This window comes from Aptenodytes forsteri, unplaced genomic scaffold, assembly GCF_000699145.1.
Source record: "Aptenodytes forsteri isolate BGI_AS27 unplaced genomic scaffold, ASM69914v1 Scaffold126, whole genome shotgun sequence".
NCBI classification, from domain to species: Eukaryota; Metazoa; Chordata; class Aves; order Sphenisciformes; family Spheniscidae; genus Aptenodytes; species Aptenodytes forsteri.
In genome coordinates this window covers 2,191,807-2,192,447 of record NW_008794599.1, presented here as the reverse complement: position 1 = coordinate 2,192,447, position 641 = coordinate 2,191,807, and the positions used below count along the sequence as shown (strand labels likewise).

The following is a 641-nucleotide window of genomic DNA, read 5'->3' as shown; positions in this document are numbered from 1 at the left end:
CCCCCCCTCCCCCCGCCGCCTCTCTGTCTCTCTCTGGCAGCCAGCACCAAAGCCGTCATCGCCGGCGCCGTGCTGGGCTCCCTGGGCGCCCTCGCCACCGTCATCTTCTTCGCCCGGCGGGTCGTCGGCTCACGGGGGAAGAAGCGTGACGGCCAGGAGGAGGCAGCCAATGAGATCAAGTGAGGCGCCCCTCCCGTGGAGGAGGTTCAAATTGTCATCGCTAGGTTTCAGGGTTAACGGAGAAGGAGGAGGAGGTTTCCATCTCTGGCCAGTCATCACTAGGTTTCAGAGTTAACGGGGGGGGAGGTTTCCATCTCTGGCCAGCCATTATTAGGTTTCAGAGTCAACAAGGGCATCTCCACCTCTGTTTCCCCCCCTTTCCCTCTTGCCCCCCTCGTTTTGGGGTCCGGGAGCTCTGCACAACCTCGGGGACCCCCGTTGCTTGGGGGGAGGGGGATGTCGGGGAGCGGAATAGCGGGGGTTTCCCGGTGCCGATCTCTCTGACGCTGTCCCCTCTCGGCAGGGAAGACGCCGTGGCCCCCAAAACTCCCTCGTGGGCGAGGAGCCCCGCTTCGGACACCATCTCCAAAACCAGCACCTTGTCCTCCATCGCCGGCACCCGGGAGAAACCCTACGGGGCC

General features: G+C 64.1%; 1 protein-coding gene across 1 annotated transcript in view; it reads left to right on the top strand.

Moving 5' to 3' along the window:
• The window catches only part of ESAM (endothelial cell adhesion molecule), a 2,542-nt gene that overhangs the window by 1,375 nt on the left and 526 nt on the right, over nt 1–641 (top strand). Inside the window, exons 2-3 of the mRNA XM_019470381.1 lie at nt 41–179; nt 524–638. Of these exons, the coding sequence (XP_019325926.1) occupies nt 41–179; nt 524–638 (254 nt within the window). The remainder of the gene's footprint in view (nt 1–40; nt 180–523; nt 639–641) is intronic.